This window comes from Trichechus manatus, unplaced genomic scaffold, assembly GCF_000243295.1.
Source record: "Trichechus manatus latirostris isolate Lorelei unplaced genomic scaffold, TriManLat1.0 scaffold00033, whole genome shotgun sequence".
NCBI classification, from domain to species: Eukaryota; Metazoa; Chordata; class Mammalia; order Sirenia; family Trichechidae; genus Trichechus; species Trichechus manatus.
The window spans coordinates 10,004,660-10,032,115 of NW_004443969.1; the positions used below are offsets into that span (position 1 = coordinate 10,004,660).

Below are 27,456 nucleotides of genomic sequence, written 5' to 3' on the forward strand. Positions count from 1 at the left end.
TGATTTTTGTATGTTTATCTTGTATCCTGAAACTTTGCTGAAATCTTCTATTAGTTCCAGTAGTTTTCTTGTGGATTCTTTGGGGTTTTTTGTGTACAAGATCATATCATCTGCAAATATATTTTTACTTCTTCCTTACCAATTTGGATGCCCTTTATTTCTTTTTCTAGCCTAACTGCTCTGGCTAGGACCTCCACCACAATGTTGAATAAGAGTGATGATAAAGGGCATCCTTGTCTGGTTTGCATTCTCAAGAGGAATGCTTTCAGACTCTCTCCATTTAGGATGATGTTGGCTGTTGGCTTTGTATAAATGCCCTTAATTATGTTGAGGAATTTCCCTTCTATTCCTATTTTGCTGAGAGTTTTTATTATGAATGGGTGTTGGACTTTGTCAAATGCCTTTTCTGCATCAATTGATAAGATCATGTGGTTCTAGTCTTTTATTTATGTGATGGATTACATTGATTATTTTTCTACTGTGGAATGATCCCATATAGATACATCTTAAGAGATCACAATGCTCAAGGCAGACATTCTTTACTAATGAAGCTAAACTGTTCTTTGGTTTTAAGAAAACTTCAGGGGATATTTTTGGCTTAAAGTTTAAAGATTATCTCAAAGCAATAGTTCATCCAGCCTCTATGGCTCCAAAAAGTCTGGTGTCCATGAGAATTTGAAATTATTTTCTGCATTTTCCCCCTTTTGATCAGGATTCTTTTATAGAATGTTTGATCAAAATGTTCGGTAATGGTAGCCAGGCACCACCCAGTTCTGGACTCATGGCAAGGAGGCAATGGTTCATGGAGGCAATTTGCCATGCATTCCTTACCCTCCTCCTATTCCTGACTCTTCTTCCTCTGTTGCTCCAGGCAAATAGAGACCAATTGTTGTACCCTGGATGGCCACTTGCAAGGTTTTAAGAACCCAGAAACTGCGCAATGAGGTAGGAGATAGAACACTTAGGAGTAAATTTACCAAGAGATGTGATGGAATTACACACTGAGTACTGAAAACTACAAAATGTTGCAAAAAGAAATTAAGGATGATCTAATTAAATAGGATGATATTCCATGTTCATGAATTGGAAGACTTAATACTGTTAAGAAGGCAGTTCTTCCCCAAATTGATCTACAGATTCAATTCAATCCCAGTCAAAATCTTAGCAGGCTTTTTTTGCTTTTTTGCTTAAGATGAATGATATTTATTCATCACGGAACAACCTAGAGGGATTATAGATTTCTTGATTGGGGAGAAGGAGGGTTTCAGAAATAGTCTCTTTAAGACTCTTGTTAGTGTTGCATTTGCAAAGTCAGTTGAACCATCTGTTGAGAGTGTCAAAGATCAGTTGTTTCAGGGCCGTTGTTAGGTGCTGTTGAGTCAGTTCCAACTCATAGCGACCCTATGTACAACAGAATGAAACACTGCTCAGTCCTGCACCATCCTCACAATCATTGTTATGCTTGAGCCCATCGTTGCAGCCACTGTGTCAATCCATCTCATTGAGGGTCTTCCTCTTTTTCATTGACCCTCTACTTTACCAAGAATGATGTCCTTCTCTAGGGACTGGTCTCTCCTGATAACATGTCCAAAGTATGTGAAATGAAGTCTTGCCATCCTTGTGTCTAAGGAGCATTCTGGCTGTACTTCTTCCAAGATAGATTTGTTTGTTCTTTTGGCAGTCCATGGTATATTCAATATTCTTCACCAACATGATAATTCAAAGGCATCAATTCTTCTTTGGTCTTCCTTATTCATTGTCCAGCTTTCACATGCATATGAGATGACTGAAAACACCATGGCCTGGGTCAGGCGCACCTTAGTCCTTAAAGTGACATCTTTGCTTTTTAACACTTTAAAAAGGTCTTTTGCAGCATATTTGCCCAGTGCAATGCATCAGCTGATTTCTTGACTGCTGCCTCCATGGGCATTGATTGTGGATCCAAGTAAGATGAAATCTTTGACAAATTCAGTCTTTTCTTTGTTTATCATGATGTTACTTATTGGTCCAGGTGTGAGGATTTTTGTTTTCTTTATATTGAGGTGTAATCCACAATGAAGGCTGTGGCCTTTGATCTTCATCAGTAAGTGCTCCAAGTTCTCTTCACTTTCAGTAAGTGAGGTTGTGTCATCTGCATATCACAGGTTGTTTATGAGTCTTTCTCCAATACTGATGCCACATTTTTCTTCATATAGTCCAGCTTCTCAGATTATTTGCTCAGCATACAGACTGAAGAAGTATGGCCAAAGGTTACAATCCTGGCTCATGCTTTTCTTGACTTTAAACCATGCAGTATCTCCTTGTTCTGTTTGAATGACTGCCTCTTGGTCTAAGTACAGGTTCCTCATGAGCATAATTAAGTGTTCTGGAATTCCCATTCTTCACAAAGTTTTACATAATTTGTTAGGACCCACACAGTTGAATGCCTTTGCACAGTCAATAAAACACAGGTAAACATCTTTTCGGCATTCTCTGCTTTCAGCCAACATCTGACATCAGCAATGATAGCCCTTTTTCTACATCCTTTTCTGAATCCAGCTTGAATTTCTAGCAGTTCCCTGTCAATGTGCTGCTGCAACTGCTTTTGAATGATCTTCAGCAAAATTTTACTTGTGTGTGATGTAATGATATTGTTTTAGGGTAAGGCATCTTAAAAGAGGGATGCGTGTAAGGCCAGGAACCCTGTAAACCAGGTATCAGGCATTTTCCTGGGAAGGCTTTGCAAGCATTGGCTCTATAAAGTCAAGCTTAGGTCCTTAAAAGTGTCTGGTCATATATGATTCTATGAGCATCATTTTCAAATATGATGTTCCTGTCAAAGCTTGGTTATATAACAGATGTTTCCAATTACATCCTGGCATAGTCCTTTCCACAGACCTGTGAGAAAGTCTCTTTTTTGTTGAAGTACTCTGGCCTGTTGCTAAGTGTAAGTACTTTTAGGAAAGCACCAGAGTAAAACAGATCTAAAGGTTGGCTGTTTGAACCCACCCAGTGGTGCCGTGGAAGAAAGGGCTAGTGATCTGCTAGTACAGCCAAGAAAGCCCTATGGAGCAGTTCTACTAGTTACGTAGTTTATTTTGGGAAACAACACGCTACAACTCGGGATCAGGATTGACTTCATCAATCAGGATAGCTTCCAACCAAGACAACTCTCAGCAGTGCCAGCAGATGTCCCTCCTAGGCCTTTGCCCTGCTCAGGCAAATGTTACAGCTCTTTTGGTTCCGCTGGCAAGCGCCCAGAGGAACCCCGTTCTGCCAGCAAGCCTCCTGCCCGAAGGCGCTCAGCTCTCTCTGTGGGCCGGCAAGTCCACTGCAACTGTCTGCATTCCTGTGGTTTCCACCACTTGTACTGCTGCTGCCAACTTGTGCACTGTCTCTAGTGTTGCAGCTCTTGACCCATATTACAGCTCTATTAAAGAGATTCCCTCTTTTTCCCACTGCCTTCTCTCCTTGGTCTAGGAGCTTCTCAGCGCAGGGACCCCAGGTCCAAATGATGCATTCCACTCCAGACTCTTCTGGATGGTAGTGAGGTCCTCCCTTAGCAGGTTTTTTTGAAGAAATTGACAAGATGACTTAAACATTTATATGGAAAGGCAAAAAAACCAACCAAACAAACAAAAAAACAAACCATTGCAATTGAGTCTAACTCATAGTGACCCTATAGGACAGAGTAGAACTGCCCCCATAGGGTTTCAAAGGAGCGGCTGGTGGATTTGAATTGCTGACCTTTTGGTTAGTAGCCGAACCTTAACCACTACACCACCAGGGCTCCATGGAAAGGCAAAGGACTTAGAATAATTAAAAGAATCTTAAAAAAGAACAAGGTTATAAAAACCTGCACACAAATGTTTCTTGCAGCTTTATTCATAATTGTCAAAAATTGGAAGCAATCAAGATGTCCTTCCATAGAAGAATGGATAAACAAACTGTGGAACATCCACACAATGGAGTATTAGTCAGTGAGAAAAAGAAATGAGATATTCAAGCCACACAAAGATATTCAGGAACGTTAAATGCACATTGTTAAGTCAGAAGACAGTCTGAGAAAGCTATATACTGTGTGATGCCAACTGTGTAACATTCTAGAATAGGCAAAACTAAAGAGACAGTAGAAAGATCAGTGACTGCCAAGGATTCGGGGGGAGAAATGGGGGGGGTGAATAGGTGGAGCACAGGACATTTTGGGGCAGTGAAACTATTCTGTATGATAATGTAGTGGTGGATACATGACAGTATGAATTTGTTAAAGCCAAAAAACTGTATAACACACAGTGAACCCTTATGTAAGCTGAACTTTAGTTAATAATAATGTATCAATATTGCTTTATCAATTGTAATAAACGTACCACACTAACGCAAGATATTAATAATGGGAGAAACCATGTGCCAGGAGAAGAGGTAGTATATGGGAACTCTCTGTTATTTCTGGACAATTTTTCTGTGAACCTAAAACTGCTCTAAAAATTAAAGTGTATTAAAAACGGGATATTTTGTTGTATTATACCTGAATAAAGCTAAAATTTTTAAAAATAAAAATATTAGCAAATGAATTCAGTCATATATACACAAAAATAATATGTAGTGATCAAATATGTAGTGTTTATTCTAGAAAAACAGTATCAGGAATTTCTAGTACTGTAGTCCTCCACATTAAAAACTAAAAGAAATAATTACAGCAAATACAGAAAAAGTATTTGACAAATTCAGCAGTCATTCATAACAGAAACTCTTAGCAAATGGAACCTTCATTAATCCGATAAAGACCATCTGTTAAAAACCTACAGAAAATGTCACACTTGATCTTGAAACTTTAAAAGTATTTGAAATTAAATAAAAAACAAGAAAAACATGCCCCAATCACCGCTTGTATTCAGCACCATACTGGAGACCTAACTAATACAAAAAGTAAATACCATGAGCTGGAGCTGACTGCACAGCAACTAACAACATAGATCCACGAGGTAGGATTACACAAGTAAGTGAAGGATAAGCAAGTTGCTCAGTCATATAGCTAACTAGCAAAACCAGAATTTGAACGCAGGAAATCTGACTCTAGAATTCATACTTCAAAAAAATTTTATTGTGGCGAAATACATGTAATAAAGTTTGCCATTCTAACCACTTTTAAGTGACATTAATCGCATTCACCATGTTGTGCTACCATCACCACTATCCAAGTTTCAATGTTACATCACCTCCAACAGTACTCTGTATCCCTTCAACAGTAACTCCCATCCCCTCCTCTACTCCCTAGTAACCACTAATAAACTTTTCTCTATGCATTTGCCTATTCTCCATATTTCATATGAAGTGGGATTATACAACATTTGTCCTTTTGTGTCTGATTTATTTCACTCGGCATGTTTTCAAGGTTCATCTATGTTGTAGCATGTATCAGATTTTCATTTCTCTTTATGGATGAATATTCCATTGTATGTATATAACACATTTTATCATTCATCTGTTCATAGACACATGGGTTGGTTCCACCTTTTAGCTATTGTGAATAATATTGCAATGAACATTGGTGTACACGTATACGTTTGAATCCCTGTCTTCAATTCCCTTGGGTATATACCTAGGAGTGGAATTGCTGGGTCACATAATTCTAGAGTCCCTAGGTGACACAAATGGTTAATGTGCTTGGAGATGTACTCTGAAAGAAGTCATAAAACTCTATGGAGCAGAGTTCTACTGACACACGTGGGGTTGCTGAGTCTAAATCTATTTGATGGCAACTGGCTGATGGTAGAGGAGCCCTGGTGGCCTAGTGGTTAAAGTGCTCGGCTGCTAACCAAAAGGTCGCAGGTTCGAGCCCACCAGCTACTCCTTGGCAGAAAGATGTGGCAGTTTGTTTCCATAAAGATTTACAGCCTTGGAAACCCTATGGGGCAGTTCTACTCTGTCCTATAGGGTAGCTATGAGTCAGAATCCACTTGACAGCGGTGAAGTTTTTTGTTTGTTTATGGTAATTCTATGTTTAAAATTTTAAGGAACTACCAAACTGTTTTCCACAACAGCAGCATCATTTTACACTGCCACCAGCAATGCACAAGGGTTCCAATTTCTCCACATTCTTGGTAATACTGTTAGTTTCCCTTTTTTTTTTTTGATAATACCATCATAGCGTGAGGTTTTGATTTGCATTTCCCTAATGACTAACCTTGAGCATCTTTTCATGTACTTATTGGCCATTTGTATATATTTCTTCTTTGAAGAAATGTGTATTCAAGTTCTTTGCCTATCTTTTAATTGGATGGTCTTTTTGTTGTTGAATTGTAGTTCTTTATATATTCTGGATATTAAACTTTCATCAGATATATGGTTCCCAAATATTCTCTTCACTTTCTTGATAAAGTCGTTTGATGCACAAAAATGTTTCCTTTTGAAGTCCAATTTATCAGTTTTTTTTGGTTGCTCTCAGAATCAATACCTTTTGTTTTAAAAAAAATTGGTGAAAATATATACGACATTTGCCAAGTCAAAAATTTCTATATGTATAGTTCACTGACCCCCCACACAACTGTCAGTTTGGGCTCAAGCGTAACAACAACTGTGAGGACGGTACAGGACTGGGCAGTGTTTCGTTCTGTTGTACACAGGGTTGCTATGAGTCAGAACTGACTTGACGGCACCTAACAACAGTTTAGTGACATTGATTACATTCATGTTGTGCAAGCATTATCAGTATCCTTTTCCAAATTATTCCACCATTAACATAAACTCAATGTGTCTTAAGCAAAAACTCCTCTCCCCTCGCCCCCGCCCTTCCACCGCCGGAAATCAAAACCAAACCCACTGCAGTGGAGTCCATTCTGACTCATAGCGACATTATAGGACAGAGTAGAACTGCCTCCATAGGGTTTTCAAGGCTGTAAATGTTCACAGAAGCAGACTGCCGCATCTTTCTCCCATGGAGCAGCTGGTGGGTTCGAACCATCGACCTTTAGGTTAGCAGCATGTGCTTTAACCACTGCACCGCCGGGGCTCTCCCACCCTTCTAACCACTAATAATCTTTGGTTTTTATGTATTTGCTTATTTCAGATAAGTGAGATCATACAGTATTTGTCCTTTTGTGACTAATTTCCCTCAGCATAATGTTTTCAAGGTTTATCCATGTAGTGGTATGCATCAGGACTTCATTTCTCTTTATGGCTGAGCAGCATTCCATTGAGTGTACATATCACATTTTGTTTATCCATTCATCTGTTGCTGGACATTTGGATGGTTTCCACCTTTTGGCTATTGTGAAAAGTGCTGCAATGAACATTAGTGTACAAGCAGCTGTTTGAGTCTCTGCTTTCAATTCCTTAGAAATATGATAGTTCTATGTTCAACTTCTTGAGGAACTGCCAAATTTTTTCCAGTGTATCATTTTACATTCCCATGCATGAGGGTTCCAATTTCTCCACAACTTCTCCAACACGTGTTGTTTTCTCTTTTTTGATCACTGCTATTCTAATGGGGGTGACAAGGTATCTCACTGTGGTTTTGATTTGTATCTCCTAATGGCTAATGAAGGAGCTGTGGTGATGCAGTGGCTGAAGCACTCAGCTGTTAACCAAAAGTTCAGCGGTTCAAACCCACCAGCCACTCAGCAGGAGAAAGATGTGGCAGTCTGCTTCCGTAAAGATTTACAGCCTTGGAAACTCTCTGGGGCAGTTCTACTTTGTCCTACAGGGTCACTACAAGTCAAAACAGACTCAATGGCAGTGAGTTTGGTTTTGGAAAGGCTAATGATGGAATCTATACTTTTTACTATTTTCTTTGCATTTGATGTCTGTCTGCATTGAAAATACAAGAGACTCAATATAAACTACTGAACTAAAAAGAGTTCAAGAATGTTGCTGCATAAAAACTGGCAACAGAAAAACTGGTAGTGTTTCTATACTCTAGTAACAAACAATTAAAAGAGTAATAGAAAAAATGGTCCCATTACCAACTGTGGAAAAAAAAATAGGTAAGGTATTCTAGCATAAACTAAAAATTAAAAACACAATTTTGAAGGATATAAAAGAATGCCAATAAATGGAGAGATGTATCATGTTTATCTATCGGAAGGATAAAGACAGGAAAATCCCAATTCTCCCTAAATAAATCTATAATTCAAGGTTAATCCCAATCAAAATTCCAGAATATATATATCAAATAAATCTGCAAAACAATACTAGATAATGTTCATAGAAACAAATATTTAGTTAAAATATAAAAACATGGAAAAGAATAAAAAACACTGAATTCATACAGCGGTTACTTCTAGGGAGAATAAGAGGGAATGGATCGGTGGGTCCATAGGAGGCTTTAACTATATCCACAATTCTTTTCTCCTGAAATAAAATATTTAAAGCAAATATGACATACTGCTAAGACTTGATAAAGCTGGGTGGTGAGTACTGGGGTATTAATTTTATCATGCTCCATTCTTGTTGGAACGTTTGAAACACTTCATAATAAAAGTAATTAAATAGAAAAAAAGACTGTCATTCTAAGACTTTACAAATCATTTATTCTGAAAGCAGCTACGATTCTGTAAATTTAAGAATACCCCGTGGGCCATTATTACTGTACTATTTTAGAGCCTGGGGATTATACAATATAGAAAAACATGGGTAGTAGTCCGTTTTATTGCTAGTGTGGCATAAATTCGTTAAACACTTTTGAGGTGCTTAAAATACTTTGGCAGGATATAAAAGAAATACATAAAAATTGAATCTCCACCTTCACAGAGCTCATAATCTACACTGGGGAAAAAAAAATAAATGTTCCTTCTATCTTTCAAAAATAATGGGCAGATTGCTTATGCTCCAGGGGTAACTTCCTACCTTTCTGACCCTTTTATTCTTCTGCAGATTGTTTATCCTGTTCCTGTAGGAAAATACCAGCACTTCTGTCCATTGCCTGTGGGTCACTGTAAAATTAACATTAGCATCAACACGTATGATAATCCAGAGAGTAAATGGTTCTAATTTTAATGCTTACACAGAAATTTCTTTTTGGTGGGGAAGATGGGAGTGCCTCTTAGTGACATCTGCTAACTAAGTACCAATTAAAAACAAAACAGAAAATTCTGCAATATTTTTAACCCACGTGAAATAAACTATTTTAACCAACTCATGCCTTCAGTTTTAAGATTCTACCCTTATGGTGATCTGAGCTTATTATCTTGATGTGAATATATATTAAGAATAACATTTGTTTTTAACCATTTACATAAACCAGTTATTTTTTCTTTCCCTAAATTATAAATGCCAAGAATCAGTTATAAAATCAGATTGCCATGAAGTTACACAAAGACAAAGTATAATTAGCATTAAAATTTTATTGAAACCCAGACTTAGAATATAACAATTTAAAACAATATTATATTGAATATTTTCTAACCAGTATTTTCACCTGCTTTATATGACTTCTGGGCATAATTTTAAGAATGGGTACGTTCTAATTTTCCATGATAAGCCAATTATACAGTCACAAAAATCTCAGATACTTCTCCAGCTATTCTTATTTCAATGTCATAATTAAAAAAAGTAAGTTCAAATATTGAAAATTTAAGACCTCAATCCTGTGGTCATTGTAATATAGAAAAGAAAAAAAAAACTGCATAATCTTAACTGTTTAAAACTATTAATGTTTACTGTGGTAATGGAATATGAATTTTCAACATAACTGTATGAATTTCTTATTAAAATGTTCAAGCATTTCCTACTGAAAGCATGTCCAAAGTTATAAAAATCTTCTCTTTTAAATTAACCTATACTGAATTAATCCAAAAATAATTGTAGCACTTTAGAGAAGGCATTTATTTTATTGCATATTCTAAGTGCCTAAGGTACAGCCTGATCGATAGCAGGTTACTGGAAAGAATAAAAACCACAGCTTTCCTTAAGGAGTGAGTCGTTTAGGATCACGGGGGAACATCGAGGTTTGACGAACATTGTGTAATCCCAAAAACAGCATAGTCACTCGTTCCAACCCTGGGGAGAATAAAAATAATCATTAATTCCTTTTCTAAAAACCTCTCAGGGTCTTACAGATTTAGAACTACCAACATAACATCATTGCTCAACAAAATACTTATCCCTGTTAGGAAGGAAAAGTGATTTCTATTATTTTGAGTTTACTCAAAACCAAATGTTTTGGGTGCCAATTCAGAACTACAGATTGTGTTGCACGTGGGAAGGACTAAATGAGAGATCCTTAAGTGGCACAGATTTTGTGAAATGTAAACTACAAATGCACCAAAATCTAAGTAAATGTCCAAAATTTATGATTTAAACAATAAAAAGCAAAACAAACCCGTTTATAAATTATGTTTTCAAATGATACCAGATTCTAATTATGTATTCAGACCGTCAGTATGAGTGTAATAAACCTCTAAGAAAGTTTATTAACGGGAGTATCAGAAAATTTATTGCAATTCTAATGACAGGTAATATGGTGCTCCCTAACATAAAAGGCTGTAGAGTACATTATTACACTAAATATTTTGAGTGCAAAAACAGAGACTGAATTAAGACGAAGTACCACCTAAGTAGCATAGCAGAACTAACAAATGAAACTTTTTGAATGCATTTTGATTTCTCTGTTTCACAGAAGTCTTTTAAGACTAACATCTCACACAAAGCAGGTAAGGTGAAACAATATTTTGTACAGTAATAACTTCTAATTCTAAAGGTTTTAAAGGAATATATCTAGCCTCCAAGACAGAAACATATATTAGAGAATTAACATTTTTATTGCTGTTGCTCACCAAAAAACATTTGTAGATGTAAATTTGAACCTTGTATTATAGTAATGTAATTTAAGACTAATGAAAAAAAACAAAATCATGTCCCATCTTCCCCTTAAACCTTAATTATCAAAAGACAGGTGGTATTCTGAAATTTCTTTTTTGGCTAAAACAAGCAAGCAAAACCCAGTTATAACCATTCAAACTTCCTTAGTCACGATTAAGGTTAAAATTTACATTGTCAATTAATCACAAAAGTGGTAAAATATGTATGCAAAATGCATATTACTGAATAAGAGAAAACAGCCCTAAATTTCTGATTAAAATTTAAACTATATATTCAACGTAGCATGGTTTGTAATAACAAAAGGCTGGTAACAACCTACATGTCCATCAATAGAAACCTGCCTATCAAGATTATGGAGTAGCCTTTCAATGAATTCTATGTAGCAATAACAAAAGAATGAAAATGCTCTTTACATATCAATATGGAACGAGCTACAAAATATATGAAGTGAAAAATGCAAGGTACAAAATATATTAAGTGAAAAATGCAAGGTACTGAATGTAGTACGATACAATTTGTGTAAAAATATTTAGAAAATATTTATGTGTGTGTATTTTTTTTGCATATGTGAAGATTATCTTCACAAAATGTAAGCAGGAAACAATGGTTTCCAATAGGGAGGTGAATGCATACTCTTTATAACTTTTAATCTGAAATTTTGTATATGTATTAGAGTTGATACTCATTAGCTGCAGATTCTGTATTTGCAAATTTGCTAAAAATACTTTCGTTATGGTCAGTCTTAAACATGCGCCAGCACGGAGAGGCAAAAAATTCCCAGCTGAGGTTGAACAAGGCTGGTTAGGATTCCCTAATTCAGTATTCGTGGGGAATGTATACAATCTAACTACTGCGAATTGACTATACCTATTCACCAAAATCCAAATCCTCTATATCCAGAATTCTTCTTAAGAATCTTTGATATGGACATCCAAGAGTTGAGTTGGTTAAACATTTACTTATTTTAAATTACATATATTCTAGACGTGGTCCTAAATGTCAGTCAAATAATATACTTCAATAAAAATATTTAGCAGATTAGCCCAAATTAAATCTCTCCCCTGAACTGAGCTAATTCAAGGGAGAGATTTAATTTGGGCTAATCTGAATGAGCTCAAGGATGCACAGAGAAAACAGGGTACTCAATTTATGGACATTTTGCTTCTAAACTCTTATGAGAAAAAGAATGGCTAGAATTTTATTAAAGTAATATTTTAGAACATATAACTTAGCTGTTCATTTTGTCCCTTGGAAATAAAATTTTCATTTTAGTCATTTTACTTTAAAAAATTCTTATAATTCAAGTTTGTATTACACTTAGCATTTATGGTCTTATTTGTAAGCAATAACAATACACAAAATTTACTTTTGAATTCTAATGCTAAACAAATTTAGTTCAAACTGAGTATCACTTTGTCAAATGAATTTAGGCTGGAAACCAGTATGACATAATATTAAGAGAATCTTACCAATCCCTCCACCGGCATGAGGAGGTGCTCCAAAGCGGAAAGAATCGATGTAAGCCTTAATTTTCTCTAAATCTAAAACAAAAAAACATGTTACATGTAGAAATCGTTGAACTGGCGTCTGTTTTGCTGTGTATATTTTCACCAAGAAAAATGTAAAATATTTTAAAAAGTACACAATTATCATCTTACTGAGCATTAAACAGTTACAAAAGCAATCACTGTTCAATGATAAGAAATTGACTGCTTCTGAAAAGTCTTTAAAATTAAAAAAAAATGTGCTATTTTCAGAATAGATACTCTCCTAAATATATTTAAATTGTTTACCAATTCCATGATGTAAGGCTCTCTCTGTCAGCAGTTGAGGATCATGAATTCTTTGAGCTCCTGACAAAATTTCCTCCCCTCTCATAAACATATCGTAAGAGTTGGACTGTTTCTGCAGGAAAAACAAACAAACAAAAACCACTACTGTTCATGTGGCTATCATCCTAGGTTACATACAGGTGGAAAAAAATTCTTTCGCTTGAAGAGCAACTCTATTTTCTCCTATAATTAATGATGTAAGCTGTTCCAATGAACCCACTAATTTGTTTCTATAAAGTAGGATTAAACTACCAAGGGCTGGATCAGAACTTATCAGTTGCCTCTATCAGATTTCATGCTCCCCTTCTCTCCACCCCACAACAGTAAATCAGAGTGCCACGTCTGACTTCTGAGAAGTAGTGCTAATCCTTATTTCACTTTATCATCTGAAACGTTTTTAATGTGGTACGTCTTTTGATCATTTTTGGAACTTCAAATTATCAACGGATATTAGTCTTTTTTAATCAAAAGAAAAAAAATTAAATTTCTTTACTTAAAGGAAAGTAAATTGAAAATCAACTTACCCCAGCTTAACCGGTTCCCTATCAGGTATCTGATAACAGCAGTTCTAACTTACTTCCCCTGTCTTCCAATAAAACACTCACTGCCCTGAGTCAATTCCGACTCATAGTGACCCTATAGGTTTCTGAAGTTGTAATCTTCACAGAAGCAGACTGCATATCTTTCTCCCACTCTGGTGGGTTCAAACCACTGACCTCTTGGTTAGTAGCCAAGCACTTAACCACTGCACCACCAGGACTCCTTCCCAGTAAAACAGTGGTTCTCAAAGTGTGATTCCTAGACCAGCAGCCTCAGCACTACCTGAGAACTTATCAGAAATGCAGATTCTCAGGCCTCACCCCAGACTTGCAGAATTAGAAATTTTGGGGGTAGAACCCAGGAATTTGCATTTTAAAAAGCCCTCCAGGTGATGCTGATGCACTCTAAAGTTTGAGAAGCACTGCAATGGAAAACAGTAAAAAGCAACAAGACATCATTTAGAATAGTACCTCCCAGGACAAAATGTGAATTCCCAGGTCAAGGTCAATGATAAAATGATTTACTAATAAAGTTAGCAAATCAGGAAGTACTATTTATCATTTATTTGACCTCCTTCCTCATTAATCTTCAGAAAAATGACCCATGAAAATGATTTTTAATATAGGTTTTCAGGACAAATTTGCTAGAATATACAAATTTCACAATATTTCGATCTGTACTGGCAGAAACTAGTAATACTATGTATAACAATGTCTCCATTAAAACTGCAAATTATTAATGAAAATCATTATTCCATTATACAATTTGATACAGTGACAGTAAAATTTTCCTCTTCCCCCAAACAGGCTATTTAAAACCAAATTACTTACAGGATTTCTTGGGTCAGGCATGGTATAGAAAGGTCTTACAGCCAAGGGATATTTATCAAGAATATAAAAATCTGTATCATACTAGAAAAAGAATAAATATAATTAAAATAGATTTTTAAAAAGGTTAATACAAATAAGAAGGTTAACATTTTGATAATTTTCTTGTATTTTTTTAATAAACATTTCTTCAAAATTACTGCAATCACTTTGGTGAAGGGTAAGACAGTACACAATACTGGGGAAGTCAGCACAACTTGACCAAGGCAAAGTCACAGAAGCTTCATAGACATGTCCAAACTCCCTGAGGGACTAAATTACTGGGCTGAGGGCTGGGGACCATGGCCTCAGGGAACATCTAGCTCAATTGGCATAACACAGTTAATAAAGAAAGAAAATGTTCTACATCCTACTCTGGTGAGTAGCATCTGGGGTCTTAAAAGCTTATGAGTGGCCATCTAAGATACTCCACTGGCCCCACCCCGTCTGGAGCAAGGGAGAATGAAGAAAACCAGACATGAGGGAAAGATCAGTCCAAAGGACTAATGGACCACAACTATCACAGCCTCCACCAGACTGAGTCTAGCACAACTAGATGGTGCCCGGCTACCACCGCCGCTGCTCTAACAGGGATCACAATAGAGGGTAGAAAAATGTAGAACAAAATTAAACTCACAGAAAAAGACCAGATTTACTGGTCTGACAGAGACCGGAAAAACTCCAAGAGTATGGACATTGGACACCCTTTTAACTCAGTAGTGAAGTCACTCCTGAGGTTTCACCCTGCCAAAGATTAGACAGGCCCATAAAACAAACAATAGTAGCTCAACCATGTATACACTGAGACTAAATGGGCACACCAGCTGAGGGGGAGGGACGAGAAGGCAGGAGAGGACAGGAAAGCTGGACGAATGGAAATGGGGAATCCAAGGCTGAGAATGGAAGAGCGTTGACATGTCATGGGGTTGGCAACCAATGTCACAAAACAGTATGTGTATTAACTGTTTAATAAGAAACTAATTTGCTCTGTAAACCTTCATCTAAAGAATAAAAAAAAACTACTGTAATCACACTGTGTATACAACTGAATATCCTCTACTTTTTACATGTAACATCTGTATCCTAAAACATTTTGCCATGATGTCATGAATTCTTCCAATACCTAATTTTTAGGAGCTATTTACTATTCAATCATAGTACAAAAATTTATTTTTCCATTTTTTGGACGTGCAATCTTTTTCTAATTTCTCCTCTATCATAAATTCTGCAAAACATCTTTGATTTTCATTTTTCCCTTTGCTATTCTGGCTCATTTAATCTTTAAGAAGATGCATTTTATAACTGTTTTGTTATCCCAAGTCCCTTTGGGTTTAAGTAAAACTACATTAAATCTATAAATTACTTTGGGAAGAAATGACATCTTTTACAATATTCGTCACCAAAAAGTCTGCCATATCTTCCCAATCACTAAAAAAATTTTTTTAGTTTTTTTTTTCCCATGAAAACTACAATTGAAAGAAATAACATTAACAAAAAGTTGTAACATTTTTGCTGGAAAGAATACTATGTGACCTAGATTTAATTAAAAAGAAATCAATAAATCTCAATTGTCTTCGACTTAAACATTTTTGCTAAAACTGGAGATTAGAGAGAATGTCAACAGAGCTGACAAACTGGTATTGGTCCCGCTTAAACAGCACTTTAAATATCTGCGTTCCCCAGGCAGTTTAACAGTTTCGAGTGCAACCAGGAGGGGGAGCTCAAGAACTGTTTTCATTACACAATTTCTAAAAAAAAAGACCACATTAAGTTTGGATTTTATCTTCTTTGGAGTTTTAGAAAACGTTAACAGAAAAGTAGCTTTCACAGAAGAAAGGAAGCACATTCCTTTCTTCCTCAGGGTACTCAGGAGAGACTGTTTCTAAATAGTGTCAAATCATTTTGAGGTCCTTTCTTACTAATCTGACATAGGTCTCTCACTTTTAGAGACACCTTAGTAGAGCTCAGTACAAGTTGGGCAGGGTCTGTCTGAATATTTTTCAATCTTCTAAGAGGCTTCTTTTTTTTTTTTTTTTTTAATAAAAACAAAACAAAACAAAACAAAACCCATCTCTTGGCTTTTATGTATTCTGGATCATACCACCCTAAAACCAAAAACCAAACCTGTTGCTGTTGAGTCAATTCCGACTCATAGCTACCCTACAGGATGAAGTAAAACTGCCCTATAGGGTTTCCAAGGAGCGCCTGGTGGATTCAAACTGCTGACCTTTTGGTTAGCAGCTGTAGCTCTTAACCACTATGCCACCAGGGTTTCCATACCATACTAGAAACTTTATTTCCCTATGCGACTATTATTTAGTACAGAATACATTCCAGATTTAGAAAAAGAAATTCAGTGTGTACAAGAGTCCTACCTTTTCCTTTACCAATCGACCCAACAGTTTTTCATTTGGTGTACTGGAAAAGAAACAAAAGTCAGGTGCTGGAAGATCAAACAGTAACTTAAAAGAGTTTTAAGTTTAATAAGGCACCACTTCTATTTGAAGTTCTCAAGGAATAAAAAATTTCACCCAAACACATAACTGTCTATCCCCTCTCCTTTCTAAAAAGACAAGTACTACTGAAAGCCTCTCTGAATATACCTTGTACAGGGGACTCAGTGCTTAGTAGGTGCTGCTCAACAACACTTAGTTAAAAACCATAAAACAGAATAAGCAATTCACTGATTTGGAAATATCATGATGAAATAATTTCCTACAATTATACATAATGAAGGTTCATACTATCTCCATATGGACTAGTCTTGCCATTAAATGGTTCCACTTCAAAACGATTTTCCTTTGTTTGTTATTCTTTATGGAGGATTTATAAAAGAATAATCAGTATTTTCAAGTCTCTAAAATGCAAAAGTGCTAGTATAAACACATTAAATTTCTATAGTCAAGAGGTAGCTATTTTAGCTCCTCTCTTTACTTAAGAACAATTTCCAAAATACTTGAGAAAGTATAGCCCAAATTAATTTTAGAACTTATAGTTTGCCCTATAAAATGTCAGGCAGCAATATAGGGATTGCTTAAAATCATATTTTTTTTTTTGTTAAACACAAAAATAAATTAATAAAAGTTAAGGTTTTTGAGTAAAATATGTTTTAAAGAAAACCATGAACAACAATCACCCACTTTCCCTCCTATACCCATGTGTATTGCCATGATAGCTTAAATATTTTAACTTAGGGACCTCTGAATAAAATATAAGTAGACAGTATTTTTCAATCTTCATTAAACTATAAAGCTTATATTTCAAAATTTGAAGTTGTATGATTTGAATTTAGATAATACAGCACTGTATATCGAATAAAGAACACTGATTTTTATAATTTTTGGAGATCTTAACAGTTTTATGTCCTAATCCTGTTTTGGGATTTACACCGTCTATCCTCTCTGGTAGCACTGATTTGGAAAGAAAAGTAACATGTTATATGGTAAAATCACAGACAAAAGTCCCTGTACTCTTTAAAGCATTGTAAATATGAGGGGAAAAAATGAAAAATGACATTTACAAACAAAATTATTGAAGCTTACAGGCAAACTACATTAAGCATAGCATTTTATTTCAGCTCACACATCAAACAAAAAAGCATCAGACTATATTCCAAAGTTAACAGAACTGAAGTTTATCAGCTGAGTGAAAAAAAAAACATTCATTAACATAGTCATTCTTTCACATCTTAAGCCTAATGACTAAAGTTAAACAAATCACAACGACAAACCTCAGATCTTCTTCATCTCCCATTTCGATGCCGGCTTCCCTAAGCATAGCCAGTGCTTCACAATATTCTAGTCTTAAAGTTGGCTCCAAGAACTTGAATGGCTCACATGGGAATTGTTTATTCACCATTTGAATTTCAGTCTCAAACCTGTTTGTACAGTGATTTAGTCAGTAAAAAAAGTGGGAGATAAATGTTTCCTCCACAAGGGGTCAACTGTGGCAATATAAGAAATCATTCTTTGAATCAGTGGATGCACCAGAAAAAGTGTTATCAAGAAATTGTTTAAGGAATAAAATTAAAATATTTAACACCATTTCTCAGTCTCATGTTGCTCACCATCATAGTAGAGTTAAAAAATTAAAATCTTTCTTTATAATTCAGATCAGCTAACATTGTTAGGAACATAAAATACACATTTTATAAAAATATGACTTTTTACTCCTTTAATAGCACTTGTTATAGACTGAGAAGACCAAATTAATGAACACTTCTTTTATCTTCCCTCATTCCCAATATACTGTAAATTTGTTAATGTGAGTGCCAATTTCTTTCCCATTCTGACAATCCCTGTAGTATAGTGACTACCCTACACACAGTAAGTCCAAGATAAATATTTGTTTGTTGCAGAACTGCATTTCTAGTATGGAGGATATTTTATTAAGATTTAAAAAGTATATATATATTTTTAATTGTATTGTGGTAAAACATAGGTAACAAAATTATTGTCATTTTAACCATTTAAGTGGACAATTCAGTGATAGTAGTAACATTCACCTTGCTGTGCAATCAGCATCACACTGTTCCCAATAGTTTATTTATTTATTTTATTGTACTTAGGTGAAGGTTTACAGAACCAATAGTTTCTCATTACACAGCCAGTACGCATATTGTTTTATGACATTGGTTAACAACCCCACAACATGTCAACACTCTCCCTTCTCGACCTTGGTGGACCCTTTTTCTTTTTTGGTGAAAATATACATAGCCAGAGATACACCATTATAAAAATTTCTACATGTACAATTCAGTGACATTGATTACATTCTTCCAGTTGTGCTGCTATTCTCACCATCCTTTTCCAAATTGTACCAGCACCATTACCTTCAACTCACTGGCCCCTAGGGTTCACATCAAATCTTTTGAGTTGCTGTTGTCAATCTGATCTCACATAATTCCTTTTTTTTTTTTTTTTGTACTTTAGATGAAGGTTTACAGAATAGTTTCTCATTAAACAGTTAGTATACATATTGCCCTATGACAATGGTGAACAACCCTATGACATGTCAACACTGTCCTTTCTGAACCTTGGGTTGCCTATCGCCAGCTTTTCTGTCCCCTCCTGCCTTCTAGTCCTTGTCCCTGGACTGCTGTGCCTCATTAGTCCTGTTTTGTTTTATGGGGCTGTCCCATCCCCAGCTGAACAGTGAACCTCAGGAGCGACTTCACCACTGAGCTAAAAGGGTGCCCAGGGGCCGTAATCTTGGGGTTTCTCCAGTCTGTCAGGCCAGTAAATCTGGTCTTTTTTGTGTTGTTAGAATTTTGTTCTACATCCTTCTCCAGCTCTGTCCAGGACCCTCTGTTGTGATCCCGGTCAGAGCAGTCAGTGGTGGTAGCCGGGCACCATCTAGCTGTACTGGACTCAGTCTGGTGAAGGCCGTGGTAGCTGTGAGCCATTAGTCCTTTGGACTAATCTTTTCCTTGTATCCTGTTCTCTTCATTCTCCCTTGCTCCAGAAAGGGTGAGACCAGTGGAGTATCTTAGATGGCTGCTCACAGGCTTTTAAGACCCCAGACAGTACTCACCAAGGTAGAATGCAGAACACTGTCTTTTTAAACTGTGTTATGCCAATTGAGCTAGATGTTCCCGACAGCATGGTCTCCACAGCCCTCGAAAAATATTTTTGCTGAATTATTTATAGATAAAATCATAGGTGGGGGAAATCAGTAAAACAAAATTGGCGGCGGGCTGATAATAGTTGAAACCATGAAATTTTAGATGGAGTACAAGGGAGTTCATTAGGCTAGTCTTCCTACCTTTATATGTGTTTTGAAATTTTCCATAATTAATAGAAATAAAAAAATACTTCTCCTGTATTCTATGAAAACAGTATAAATTAAAATACTATCACCTCCTGAATGGTTTTAAAGACTTCCATGGGGGCATTAAATCTTAGCCATTGATTTATTCAAATCTTGATATTAGAAGGGCCATAAGAAGACCTCAATGACTGATTTTTAAATTGCTTTGCTTTGGTTATTAACCTCCATTCAGGGCAACCAATGACAATACAAGTATCTATCTATACTTTATGATATAAATTTATATATTAGTTTTGTATGAGAGGTAAATACTAAGGATAAATATGAGAGACATGACACAAGACAGGTAACCCAATTTGCAAATGACACAGGAACTTAAAATTCCTAAATGACTCATCAAATATAGGAAGAAGACTTTTATTTCCAAATACCACCTTAAATTTACTGAAAAAGTCCAGTGATAATGGTGTCTGAGTCTCAAGGGCCTGATTCATGCTTGGTTTGTTGTTATAAAAACCAAAGTGAAAATTTCCTACTCCAATATTAAACAGGAGAGCTACCAATACTAACATAAAATGAGCTTTAGAAACTTTCTTGAATTATAAACATGAAAAGAAAATGAGAAAAGCTCTGTTCCTTCATCATAATTTCAAAGGATATTTTGGTTTATAAGGAAACCTCACTGGTTGTTCCATGAACTATTTGATTAAACGTTTCACTGCGTCAAAATTTTTCACAGGACAAATTTTTGTTTTTTAAAAAAAGAGTCTGTCTGCAATTATTAAAAGTACAATGCAATGCAGAGTATGCCTGGAAAATACTTGTGCTTATGCTAGAGTATTTTTATATAATGTCAATGATTAATTTCTGGGTTCTTGAAATTACTCATTAGCCTTAGAATGGAGTAAGATTCATAAAATTTTTGAACTCTTTTTAAACAACACTGAAGCATGTCCAAATACATCAAAAATAAATGGTTGGCCTTCAAATACAAATTTCCAAATACGATTCTTCATCAGTTATCAAAGAGTTAACTAAGTCTGTTATAACCTATTATTTTTTGTGGTATCAGCTCCAACTCATAGAGACATTGTGAAATGTTGCCTGGTCCTGCACCATCTTCAGGATCGTTGGTATGCTTGAATCCATATTACAGCCTGCCTAATGCTTAAAATGTAGTCACAATTATGGAGAAGGAAAAAAAAAGAGACTTTTTGATCTCACTTCATTTTCATTTTCTTTTCCTATTTTACCCATGTTAAATATAATCACAAATTAACAACTTTCAATGACATTTAACAGAAAAGCTATTTGCCATTTCAGAGGGGGTAGCTAAAGTGGAAGGAGCCCTGGTGGCGCAGTGGATAAGCACCTGGCTGCTAACCAAAAGGTCAGCGGTTCAAACCCACCAGCCACTCCGCAGAAGAAAGATGTGGCAGTCTGCTTCTGTAAAGATTACAGCCTTGGAAACCTTATGGGACAGTTCTACTCTGTCACCAAGGTCGCTATGAGTCAGAACTGACTTGATAGCACACAACGGCAACAACAGCTGTCTTAGTCATCTAGTGCTGCCATAACAGAAATACCGCAGGTGGATGGTTTTAATGAAGAGAAGTTTATCTCCTCACAGTCAAAGTAGGCTAAAAGTCCCAATTCAGGGCATCAGCTCCAGGGGAAGGTTTTTTCTCTCTGTCGGCCTTCTCATCAACGTTCCCCCGGACTAGGAGCCTGTCGGCGCAGGGTCTCCAGTCCAAAGGACACGCTCTGCTCCCAGCACTGCTTTCTTGATGGTATGAGGCCCCCTGTCTCTCTGCTCACTTCTGTCTTTTATATCTCAAGAGACTGCCTCAGTACACAATCCAGTCTTGTAGATCCAGTCCTGCCTTACTAACACAACTGCCACCCATCCTCCCTCATTAACATCATAGAGGGCAGGTTTACAACATACAGGAAAATCACACAGTACCAGGAATCAGGGCCTAGCCAAATTGATACACACATTTTTTGGGGGACATAATTCAAACCATGACAACAGCTAAAGTGGACACTGTATGTAACTCAATTTTCTGAACGTGTCTAATAATTTTCTATAAATGTTCTTTGTCAATTCACCAGATCCTAACAGGTACTTGTTTCTAATCTTTACTGAGTCTGTCCACATATAAATTAAGCCTGTGTCAGTAATGGTTATATCTTAGATCAATTTATATCTATACTGAGTGCTCAACATATACCAGGCACAGTTGAAGCAATTTACATGTTAACTTATTTTAATTTTCACAACAAACCACTGAGGTGGGTAATAATATCCTCTCCGTTTAATAACCGAAGAAACTTGAGGTTTACTGTTAAATAACTTGTCCAAGGACCAAAGATAAGCAGCACTGCTGGGATCTGAACTCGGCTATCTCGAAGTAGCTGAATCCAAACTCTTAACCACTACTCCATACTGCCTCCCAAATAAGTTGTTATAAAAGTATTGTACGATCTATTTCTTGGCACATTCAGGATGTCAGTATAAAGCAAAAAACAAATAGTTAGAATGTTCACAATCTGGTAAACTTTACCACCAAAAAGAGAGAGGTTAACTAGTTAGGTGCCAAATGACTTGGATCCAATTGCACTATTTTTAGTGTGGAGTTTTCCATTTATTAAACTGATCACTTTTATATATACATCTCCAGTAGAAACTCAAGTTTGCACGTTTCAAATCAAGAATTGCTTTTCATGAAAGAACTCACATTGATTTGAAAGTAAATAAATCTAGGGATATAAAATACTTTTCACCTTTCTTGAAGTCCTTTGAATATTTGTACCAAGGTGTCAGCAATTTCTTCTACAACTTCATGGTAATGGTAATTAAAAGCCATTTCAATATCCAAACCAACAAATTCAGTTAGATGCCTGTGGGTATTGGAGTCTTCAGCTCTGAACACTGTAAAGTTAAATAAATGAAATACACGGCAAATGGTATTTTAAATTTTAGAGAAACTGGATTTAAACTCAAAACTGTACTCAGTAGTACTCAAATGATACTATTTTCCTATTATTATAGGGCTGGAAGGACCTTTGATGAGCCATCTCTTGCTATTTCCTCTTAGATGACAAGTTCATGACAAACTCCTACAGTCACATAGTAAAAGCTGTACCAAATGTAAATTAATAAAGGAAGCTCATGAGAACCCTGAGCAAATGCCAAGATCCTGCGGTGCCTTCTCAGTAATTAAAAATAGGTTCAATTATGACCAATATACTGAGTTCTTCTCATTAAAAATCTGACTCAGACTAAATGAAACTCTGGACAAATTAACATTATGCATATTATAGCCAGCTCTTTTTTTTTTTTTTCCAGTCCAGCTCTTATTATGCTCACTATACTTCCTCCTTCCTGGTCTTCCTGACTCTAGCTCTGCTCATCTTTCACATCACTGTCAGATTTATATTCCTATAACACATTCCTTACTCAGTAACTTATGATTCCCAAGTGACTACTGTAATAAGACATAAAATGACAAAAAGTCTAACACTTTTATGCTTTCTGAATTTAATCCTAACCTCCACTTCCCATTTCTTCTTTTTTTGAACATTTTATTGTGCTTTAGGTGAAAGTTTACACAGCAAATTAGTTTCTCATTCATACACAAATTGTTCCATGACACTGGCTGCAATCTCCACAATTTGTCAGTACTCTCCCCATTTTCACCCTGGGTTCCAGTTTCCATGCATTGGGTTTTCCTGCCTTCTCATCTTTACTTTTGGGGAAATGTTGCCCTTTGGGTCTCGTACAGTTGACCCTCCTCACGGGCATTATTGTTTATTTTATAAGCCTGTCTATTATTTGGCTGAAAGGTGATCTCCGGGGGTGGCTTCAGTTCCATGTAAGAAGGGTGTTTTAGGGCAATAGTCTGGATGGTTCCTCTGGTCTCTATTAGACAAGTCTGGTCTTTTTCCCATTTCTTCTTAACACTAACTAGTGATACTGTTTTCTTCCATAGTCTATGTTCTTTACTTATCCTGATTTCCTCTGACTAGAATGCTATCTCCATTGTCTATATAGTAGCCTACTCTCTCCTTAAAGCTCATTTCAGCTTGAATTTTCTCTTACAGTGACTCTAGCAAACTGCATCTTCTCCCTCTTTTGACACTTACTACCTGTACTGCATAACTAACACCAATCTACTGACTGTACAGCACAATTTGTGAAAAGCATTTGATTATGCATGTCTTACTCTGTCTGGGAGCAGGGACAATGTTTATTCCATTGCCACTCAAACTGTGGTCTGCAAACCAACAGCAATGGCACTGCCTGGGAGTATGTAAACAATGTAGAATCTTAGGTCCCACCCCAGACCTACTGATCAGGATCTGCGTTTAACAAGATCCCCAGGTGATTCATGTGCACATTAATGCTTGAGAAATGCTGACTGATTCTTCTTTTATGTACATGGTACCTAGCACAAGGCTATATATGCAGCAGGTGTTCAATAATAACTGGGTAATAAATTCAGAGAATTAGGACGCTTAATGATCTCTATTGGCAATTCATTTTCATTAAGCTACCAAAAAACTTGCATGAGATAACCTGGTACATTTTAAAGAATGAAGTAAAGCTGCTGTTTTGCTTATAATTAACTTCACAAAAGAATCTGCCACATGATTATGTGCCAGTGCTTGGATCTAACAAATATATCTTAAAAACCATGTTAATATAATTTACTAAAGATTAGACATTTGTTAGTAATCTTTAATGGGCTTTAATATTACCAATACTAAGGACAGTACAAATAATAATAGTCAAACAGAACAGCTCAGGGATAAAACTGGTAGCAAATGTAAATTCACAACAGTAGTTAAGGGGCTATAAATGACAACAAAATGCTTTATTTGGAAGACTGCAACTACCTGGTTTTAAATAGTGACGAGGAGTTGAAAGGACAGTCTAAATGGGAGTTAATTCTGTTTTAATTACACTTAGGTATAATAAATATACTTAGGTATGCTTCAGAGAATATATATATTTAAAGCATGCATTTTGAAAATGAGATATCCCCCAGATAAAAATTTTTCTTCAGCATTCTTCTGCAGGAATACATGCTATGATTCTATTCACACAAATGATGCTCAACTGTTTAAAGACCTATTGAGCGTACTTCCTTCTTTTTGAAATGTCTGCCCAAGCACACTGCCATCTGTACCTCAAAGTCTAGTGTTTATATAGTGCAGACAAGAAAATTTAAACTTTCAAAATGTCTGTACATTGTATGTATGTAACATGCGTTTCTAAAACCATAGCTACTATACAATTAATAAACTTCGACAAAACCATTATCTCCCAAAACCTTACCTGGTCCAATACAGAAAACCTTCTCAAAATCAGCACAAATACACATCTGCTTATACAGCTGTGGGGACTGAGCCAGGTATGCATTATTTTTAAAATATGACACAGTAAATACATTGGCTCCTCCTTCACTGGCAGCTGAAATATAAATATTCATATTATTATAATCAATTGCAAGCTTATCAATGCAAACCTAATAAAAACAAGTAGTTTAAGTAGTTTACTTTAAAACAAAAAAAGAAAACTTGGAAAATCAAGAACTGCAGATAAATCATAGTGGATCAGTTTTGCTTTTCTTAAAAAGAGTTTATAGTTAGGTCAGACTGACTTCTTTGGATATATGTTCATTTTAATACCATTCCCTTACTTTCTGCATCAATTTCACATAGATTTCAAATCTATTAAAGCTACTGTGGGGTTGCAAAAATTAAAAAAAAAAAAATTACAATATATTCTTCATTATTCTTCTGATCAAGAATGCAATGTTCAATTTCTTTTTATTTATAACTAAATGTCATTTGTAACACACTTTCTAGTGTTACTTTAGCAACTCTAAAAAAAGGTAAAATGATTAAGATAAGGTTCTCATATAAGAAACAGAATTAATGAGATTTTCCCATTTGTAGTGTTTAGTGATTTTACAATGCAGTTTGTACAAAACTGTAGTACCAATTTTGAAAGAACTCTACAGAGTGAAAATAGTTCCTGGAGCAACTTACGTAACAAAGAATCTTGTTTTGAGTGTTATTGCCTCATTCTATAATCATTCTCACACAAACACTCCTGAAATAAGGAGGTATAGTATTACTGATGCCAGTGGTACCTGACTGCTGCTCTAGTATGGTTGTCAGATCAATCAGCTCATGGCAATCAGCCTTAAGAGACACTGGGTAGTCTCAACAAAATGAAACAAACCAACAAAACAAAAAACTAATATTAAGTAACTTTGTGTAAAGTAAACTTATTTTTAAGAGTTAGGAGAAATATTTTGAAGTATACCTGAAATAATTTTGGGAGTTTGGATTTCCACAAAACCTTTGTTAATTAAAGTTTCTCGGAAGAGCTGGCAGATGCCAGACTGGAGACGGAAGACTGCTTGACTAGTTGATGTCTATAAGACAATTATAAAATCTAATTAAATCAATTTGATACATTTACTGAGCACTCACTATGTGTTCTAGGCATTGTTGGAAACTAAAAATAAAACCATTCTTTTTCTCAAAAAATTTCTAACTCCTTAATAGTGAGGGAGAAGAAAAGAACACAAATAAATCTAATACAGAATCTAATACAGAAGGCGATAACACATGCTGGCATGTAGTGATTGTATGTGATCATCAAACTCAGTAAGGGAGAATATAAAGCTATTTTCCCAGAAATGCTGAGTGAGCAAATGTTTTTAATTTGTAGGAATTCCATAAAAGAAAAATATGTTTTAACAATTAATGACATTTTTAACAAAGAATTGTAAATTCTTTTTTTTTCTAAGTTTGATTTATTTTCTTGTTGAGCATATGCAGAGCAAAACATACACCAGGTTCAACAGTTTCTACATGTACAATTTAGTGACACTGACTACATTCGAGTTGTCCAACTATTCTCACCCTCCTTTTTGGAGTTGTTCCTCCCCCATTAACATAAACTCACTGCCCCCTAAGGTTCCTATCTTATCTTTTGAGTTGCTGTCATTTTGATCCTATATAGATAGTTCCTAAAAGAGTATAATGCTCAAGGCAGACGTTTTTCACTAGTTAAGCTAAACTACTTTTGGTTTTAAGATGACTTCAGGGGATATTTTTGGTTTAAGGTTTAAATATGATCTCAGGGCAGTAGTTTCAGGGGTTCATCTGCCCTCCACAGCTCCAGGAAACCGAGAGTCCATGAGAATCTGAATGTTCTTCATTTTCCCCCTTTTGATCAGGATCCTACTATGGAATCTTTGACCAAAATGTTCAGTAACAGTAGCTGGGCACCACCCAGTTCCTCTGGTCTCATGGCAAAGGAGGCAGCTGTTCATGAAGGCAATTAACCACACATTCCACAGGGTCCTCCTATTCCTGATTCTCCTTCTTCCTCTGTTGCTCCTGGTGAATAGAGACCAATTGTTGTGCCTTGGATGGCCGCTTGTAAGCTTTTAAGACACCAGGCACTACGCAACAAACTAGGAGGTAGAACAGAAGCACTAAACATATTAGATCAATTATCTGGGATAGCCCATGAAACCACAACCCTAAACCTCCAAACCAAGGAACCAAATCCCATGAGGTGTTTGGTTGTACATAAGCAGCCTCGGCAGCTACCTTTTTTTTTT

General features: G+C 35.9%; 1 protein-coding gene across 2 annotated transcripts in view; it reads right to left on the reverse strand.

Annotated features, from left to right (window-relative positions):
* Positions 1-9,304: 9,304 nt before the first annotated feature.
* DARS1 (aspartyl-tRNA synthetase 1) overlaps positions 9,305-27,456 on the reverse strand; it is an 80,453-nt gene continuing 62,301 nt past the window's right edge. For both annotated transcript variants that reach the window (XM_004375095.3, XM_023730204.1), the window contains exons 8-16: positions 26,145-26,256; positions 25,149-25,283; positions 22,592-22,739; positions 17,766-17,912; positions 16,411-16,453; positions 14,000-14,080; positions 12,591-12,702; positions 12,267-12,338; positions 9,305-9,975 (exon numbers count right to left, since the gene is read on the reverse strand). In XM_004375095.3, coding sequence (XP_004375152.1) covers positions 9,884-9,975; positions 12,267-12,338; positions 12,591-12,702; positions 14,000-14,080; positions 16,411-16,453; positions 17,766-17,912; positions 22,592-22,739; positions 25,149-25,283; positions 26,145-26,256 — 942 coding nt within the window. In that variant the 3' untranslated portion in view covers positions 9,305-9,883. The remainder of the gene's footprint in view (positions 9,976-12,266; positions 12,339-12,590; positions 12,703-13,999; positions 14,081-16,410; positions 16,454-17,765; positions 17,913-22,591; positions 22,740-25,148; positions 25,284-26,144; positions 26,257-27,456) is intronic.